Source organism: Esox lucius, chromosome 15 (genome assembly GCF_011004845.1).
Source record: "Esox lucius isolate fEsoLuc1 chromosome 15, fEsoLuc1.pri, whole genome shotgun sequence".
NCBI lineage: Eukaryota > Metazoa > Chordata > Actinopteri > Esociformes > Esocidae > Esox > Esox lucius.
In genome coordinates this window covers 7838784-7845603 of record NC_047583.1, presented here as the reverse complement: position 1 = coordinate 7845603, position 6820 = coordinate 7838784, and the positions used below count along the sequence as shown (strand labels likewise).

The 6820-nt window shown below is 43.6% G+C and overlaps 1 protein-coding gene across 1 annotated transcript; it reads right to left on the bottom strand.

Annotated features, from left to right (window-relative positions):
• Positions 1 to 112: 112 nt before the first annotated feature.
• Positions 113 to 5641, bottom strand: rpia (ribose 5-phosphate isomerase A (ribose 5-phosphate epimerase)). Its single transcript, XM_010879317.5, has 9 exons — positions 5308 to 5641; positions 4450 to 4510; positions 4227 to 4282; positions 4030 to 4089; positions 3853 to 3917; positions 3541 to 3609; positions 3248 to 3389; positions 2257 to 2356; positions 113 to 2116 (listed from the first exon to the last, which is right to left on the bottom strand). Exons 1-9 carry the CDS (start codon positions 5527 to 5529, stop codon positions 2019 to 2021), a joined length of 873 nt encoding a protein of 290 aa, XP_010877619.2. The 5' UTR covers positions 5530 to 5641; the 3' UTR covers positions 113 to 2018.
• Between the last annotated feature and the right edge of the window lie 1179 nt (positions 5642 to 6820).

The window sequence follows — 6820 nt, the reverse complement described above, 5'->3', positions numbered from 1 at the left end:
CATTCCGAAAGGGCCGTCCTCGCGTTCTCAACATCAACACACTTATCGCCCTCTTGTGGTCAACAGACATATCTATGCTTTTAGACAAAAGAAGGAAACAGACCAGACATTCTTTAGTAACATCAAGTAGCTCATTTTAATAATTGTTGGAAAAAAACAGTATATTGCAGTTAATTATTACAATCTCAAAAGCAACTTTTCAATCTCTGAAAAATCTGTGAATTATAAAACCCAATGCAGACTTTCCATTTTTGCCAAAACATTAGAAATGTCTTACTTTGGGGTCAACACCAAGTTAATCATTATCATGACAACTCAGTAATAATAACTGCAGTGCTGATGTTGATTTGGTCCTGTACTAATTCGGGCTGTAACAGTATGATTACAGCTCATCAGTCTTTTAATTATAGATGTTTAAAACAAGCTGGCATATGACATCCTCCAAAATCTCAAACACCCCAAGAGGGTCAAGATGTATGCCTCAATATACCATAGGAAGAAAACTACACACAAGTTTACACAGACTGCCCAACTCAAATACTGTCTTCCAGCACATTACGTAAAAAGATCTGACCTGCAATAAGGCTAAAAAAACAACAACTACTTAGAAGAAAAAACAGATGAGAATTAGGCTGCCTGTGTAATTGAAGCCATTATGACTTGAAGACAGGTGGTCATTGGACTCAGAAGCAGATCCCAGCCGTAACAACAGTAGTACTTCCTCAAAAGATATTTCAATAGTTGAATCAACCATGCACTGAGTAACTCCCTGACCACGTCAGAACTTTAGCATTTGGTAACAGTGGCACAAGGCTAGGGTGAGTATATTAAGAAAACAAAAAGACAGAGACAAAGCCTGGCAGCCAGGCACTTTGTGCCATTATGCCAACTCCTGGCTCATCAAAACACAGACAGACTTTGGACCAGGCTAGTGAAGACAGGCAAGACAGAGAGCAGCACAGATAACATGCGTAATGCACAGACTACATACATTCACATGATCAACATTTATGACAAAGTAAAAAGGCCACTTTTGAATGTCAGCCGGTGTTCTGTGCCGTCTGACCTGCGTACCACAGATAACACTCCACCCATTCTCCAGATAGTGCACTTCTGACCAGGGTCCAGAATTTTCAGCCCCACACGGCTCGGGTCTGACGGGGACAGCTGCCATAAGGGTGGAAGTCCGTCCCCTCCAGGACAGAGCCCTCTCGTTCTGTTGACCCGCTGGCTCAACTCAATCAGAGGTTATGGGGAAACACTGATAAACATTAGCCAACTGTAGTGGCAATCACAGAACAAACACAGTGTTAGCTGATATTAGGAAAGTATTTCTCCTGTTGAAAGCACCTCAGATCTGACAGCTGAGGAACCACACCACCGATTTCACAACGGCTGCACGGAGGACAGAATACATGTCATAAATTGCTTCCTATCCCCTACATACAGAATGCATATGAAACCTAGTAGTGGACAAAGTAGAGAACAGGGTGAAATTGGATCAGGCCCAGAGTAGTGGACAAAGTAGAGAACAGGGTGAAACTGGATCGGGCCCAGAGTAGTGGACAAAGTAGAGAACAGGGTGAAACTGGATCGGGCCCAGAGTAGTGGACAAAGTAGAGAACAGGGTGAAACTGGATCGGGCCCAGAGTAGTGGACAAAGTAGAGAACAGGGTGAAACTGGATCGGGCCCAGAGTAGTGGACAAAGTAGAGAACAGGGTGAAACTGGATCGGGCCCAGAGTAGTGGACAAAGTAGAGAACAGGGTGAAACTGGATCGGGCCCAGAGTAGTGGACAAAGTAGAGAACAGGGTGAAACTGGATCGGGCCCAGAGTAGTGGACAAAGTAGAGAACAGGGTGAAACTGGATCGGGCCCAGAGTAGTGGACAAAGTAGAGAACAAGATGCCATCAGAGCACCAAATAGGGCACTTGTGGTTGGTGATGGTTCCAGGGTGGAGGCTGCTTCCACGGGGAGGGCGGAGGCTGCTTCCAGGGGGAGGGTCTGCATGCATGTGGTCAGTTGATTGGGGGGTCCCTGAAACTAACAGTGCCATCCTCCATTCCAAAGTAGACCCTTTCTGCCATGCCCACAAACAACCCCGTCTCCACCACTCCTAGACCAGGACAGAAAGAAGGCTGTTAAAAGCCATGTCAAACCCACATCTATTTGGACTGGACAAAGAGGAGGACCTGTACTGTTACAGAAACAAAAGAGAAGGCCTTTGACACTACTGAAACACAGAGTTGTGTGTACCTGGTATCATCTTGATGGCCGTATTGACCACCTTCCAGTTCTGAGCGTGTTCAAACTTCCAGTCCAGAATAAAGTTACTGTTGTCTGTGACCACGGGACCCTGACGACGAGAACACCAGTCAGAAAACTCAAATCCAAGAGGCACAATCACAACTCTGTCACCAACATTTAGCAGGTTTCAATCAGCACTGGTTCAATTTAACAAAAGCAATGTGAAAATATTATGGTATGCAAGAATGGCATGTTATGAATAAACAGGTCCTAGAGAAGTGTTCTAAAGACGTTTTTTACAGTGGGAAGGATTTTTTGAAATGATGATTTTTAAGAAGTTTTGAAGACTTAGGACATAACATCATTACTAGCACTACAATTCTGACTGCCTAATGCAAGCTAAATCGGTTTGTTCCCGCTGAAATGTAAAAATAATTAAAATAAGAAAAAACTATATATAGACACAGGACAGAGATAGATGGAGGGACCACGGACTAAATTAATGAACACTTTGCCTAAATGGATTTGGGAATACTTCAGCCATTGTTATATACGTCACAATGTTGTTGCAAAGTGTGACATTATGACATTCAGTTTTTTTTCTGAAATCAACAGGAAATATTTAATGGAAACATCACTGTAGACATTTGTTTCATCTAGATTCCCTCATAAAATGTAAAAAATTCATTAGCTAAAATCTTTTAAATTTTTCAACAGACACTGGTACATTAGGTTATTATCCCTCTGGACAGAAAGATGTCAATTGAAGAACACTTCACAGGGCCGTCCATCTTTTGTCAATCCCTTTCATCTCTTTATTACATCAGTCTCCGACAAACTGAAAATGTTTATCAACCGGGCGTAGTCAAACCACTGCATTGCAAACAAACTGCTCAAATGAAACCCTATCTCCTAGAGACATTTGTAGTAAACAGGGCGCCATTTGCGAGGTCAATTTTAAATTGGCGGCAAGAGTTTATGAAACGTCCCAGTTACTCACTGCTTTATTCACGGCCATACGGAGTACCGCCTTCCCCCCGAAGCGCTTGGCTATCGTCCTGGAGACAGGGACGTAGGACATGGGGATCACCTCGATGGGAACCCCCCCCTTCCACTGTTGGCCTAGGGCCATTGAGTCCTTCCTACAGGAACAGGAGACACTTGTGACATTCAACCCCAGACCCTAATCTGGTTGGGGGGGGGTGGGGTGAACTTTAACATTTAACAGTCATCCATCAGACAAATCTTTGTACTTTAAACAAATCAATTGCAATCTGTAAGGAGGAGACCCACCGGAAGTCAGCGATGACGATGAAATGCTTGGCACAGCCTGCTACGATCTTCTCCTGTGTCAGGCAGCCCCTAGCATTACAGAAACAGTGCATAGGCTGAGGTGGGGGTGAATAGGGGGCATTTCATGTCTAGGAACAGACTACAGTACGACAGGCCCGGAGCCCCCTACGACAGGCCCGGAGCCCCCTATGACAGGCCCGGAGCCCCCTACGACAGGCCCGGAGCCCCCTACGACAGGCCCGGAGCCCCCTACGACAGGCCCGGAGCCCCCTACGACAGGCCCGGAGCCCCCTACGACAGGGCTCTGCTTACCCGCCGCCTTTTATGAGTGTGAGAGCTGCATCCACTTCGTCCGCCCCGTCAATGGCCACATCCAACTGAAACCGAGAGGGATTCTCTGGGTCACCTTCAGCCGTCTGCAACGCAGCCCGCTACAACCAACAGGGACCAGTGAATGTGTTTCAAACAGACATTAAAACCTGACCTTACCTCAGGGTGCCTGTCCAGATCAGACAGGATCAGACCATGCTTCAGGATCAGCTGACGAGCCTGAGGAGATCAAATTAAATGTTATATCATTGTCCTCAATGTAACATATCACTACACCACTTCAGCTGACCGTATTCCAAAGTGACAACAACAACACCAGCCACTCGGACGACCAGAGGAGCCAGGGAACCTCTCACCTGGAAGGAGGTGGGGACACAGACAATGTTGAGTTTCTCTTGACGCACCCTCTCCGCTGGAAAACACACACACACACACACACACACACACACACACACACACACACACACACACACACACACACACACAGTTACATCACAGCTCCAATTCATGACGAGAGAGGAATGTCAATGTGGAAAAGCTCATTAACCAGCAGAATTGTTTGTATGTCTGCATCCTCACCTAGTCGATCCACAGCATACACAATGGTGGATCCACTGCCGACTCCAACCACGTGGTTGTTCTGTGATGAGGAAAAGATAAGAAACAGTTAGAAGAGAAATTGTCTGTAAAAAAAAAAATCCGAACTTTCATTGATCACATTCTATTTCACACAACCACGACACAAGCTGGTAGTAGATCGTAGTTTGGACACGAAGGAACTGGACTTGGCGAGATACAATGCGCAAAAGCAAAACACTTGCAGATTGAAAAATTATAAAATGCACATTTGAGCTAAAAAGCCCATTCCGGAAACTAGTAACTGAAATGAATGGTAGTGCACGTTTGCTCTGTTCAGTACTGCCCTCTTTCTATTAGAAACATCGATGTTTGTAATTACCTCAACTTAACCAGACTCCTACCTAACCAAGTCCAACCCCCGAGTCAACCCTATCATGAACACTGCATCCATTGGAACCTTAATTTAACCACACAGAATTACCTCAACAAGCCCACATACAGTAGTTGCGTAAGCGACAACAGTTAGCTAAACATTGTCATTACCGGCCGGTAGACCCAGCTAGTTCTCTACCTGTCTGGCAGGGAACAAATACCAAGCATTGCACATTCAATGCTGTTAGAAAAGTAGTTATATGTCTAGCTAGTTGTTACGTAAACAGACGTTGGTGGACTGTTACCAGCATTGGCTAGCGAACTACGGTACAGTAGCCAGCAACTATTAGCGTCAGTTGCGCATGTCACAGACAAACACCTTGTAAATAGAGCACAACACGGTACCTAGCCATGTGCTTAAAAGTCAGTCCCTCTATTCAACCGTATTAATGTGTCAAGCTCAAACAGGAATTATGAGCTAGTTACCTGAACATGGTTATCCACTGCGGCACAGCCGGCTAGTTTCTTTGCTTCTTCTGCCATGCTGTCTCTGTTGCTGGGATTCCTAAACTGACGCACGTGCTTCTCGTTTTGAGTGAAGCGACCCCCTTTCTTCCACGCAGCAGAACCCCGGCCAGCTGCAACCGAGAGAAGGGAGGGACCTATACACCTCTGGAGTATCAAAGCCCGCCCCATTGACAAGGCCATGAGCAACAATTCCACCAAGTGCTGCAAAATTAGCGTATTTTCTTGTATTGTTTTTTCACCTGTGTCCACGCACAACGCTTGTCGGACGCGATACAGCCATTGGCCTGTTTACAACACAGTTACTTGATTGGAAGATCTGCTAATGTTTACGCAGATACATTAGCTTCCGCGACTAAGGCTGCGTTCAACGTCTCCAGAACCCCTAAATGGTTTATGACTGTTCGCGAATGTAAGGGACATTTAACATTCCTAGGAATTTCACGCATTAAGAAATGGCCATTCATTTGGAATTTTGTTGTTATCATCATAGGTTATTTAGTTAAAAAATATGTAACAATTGAATGTCAATTCTTCGAGCATTATAAGAAAATCAGCCTTGTGACAAGCAGACGGGTTAGAACGTATCAGGCAAACTGGCGGACAATTCAAGTTTTACTTATAAATATAACATATACTACACATCACTATTATTCTTGGCAAACATCTTGGAATATTTATTAAATGTTTTTACAGTATTATAACATAGTAAACCAAACACTGTTCAATAAACATTTCTTATTTTTTACATATTACAGCTTGAAAATAGAGCTGATCTTTTTGACAAAAATTACTGTTTGACATCTATATTCTTTTTTTTATATATATATTTATATGCTTTATATAAAAATCCACACATTATACATTCATTATATAAAAAACCAAATAAGAAAACTCCACAGTAGGTAAGCTCTATCAATCCAATCAGGGGTAAAGGGTTCACACAAACAGAAAATAACTTTTTTAACTGTTTCAGTGAATGTTGTCTGAATCTGAATGAGTACAGATGGCATTTACTCGGTCAGAATGAGCACAGAGTGGAGATGACTCAATCAGAATGAGCACAGAGTGGAGTTTACTCAATCAGAATGAGTACAGATAATACAGCATATCAAGATAACGTCCACAATACTGCACTCACCTCACACATTGATAAGAAGATTACTGCCTTTCCTCTGTTAGAAAATAACACCCAGTCTTGAAACATTGTCTAATAAAACGAAACTTCTAATTGCAAACTGTACATATTACACTGGGAACGCCTTCTCGTGCATTCCTAAGGTTTGGTCCAGATATAGCTGGGGTTATGTAGAGAATTTATGTTATCTTTTTGTCTTAAGGTCTGGATAAGACCGCTAACTGTACTATGTATCTGTGTGTGTGTGTGTGTGTTTTTTTAGTTCTGTGTTTCAGACATCTAATGTATTCAATATGGAGGGAGTTGATAACAGGAGCTGCCATTGCTTTTACAAGA

Excerpts from the sequence above, each read along its gene's own strand:
- rpia (XM_010879317.5), bottom strand. The coding sequence starts at position 5,529 with ATGGCCTTGTCAATGGGGCGGGCTTTGATACTCCAGAGGTGTATAGGT. Across the intron at positions 3,918-4,029 it reads ATCTGGACAGGCACCCTGAG|TTGGATGTGGCCATTGACGG; the intron begins GTAAGGTCAGGT and ends TCTCGGTTTCAG. Across the intron at positions 3,610-3,852 it reads ACACTCATAAAAGGCGGCGG|GGGCTGCCTGACACAGGAGA; the intron begins GTAAGCAGAGCC and ends CTGTAATGCTAG.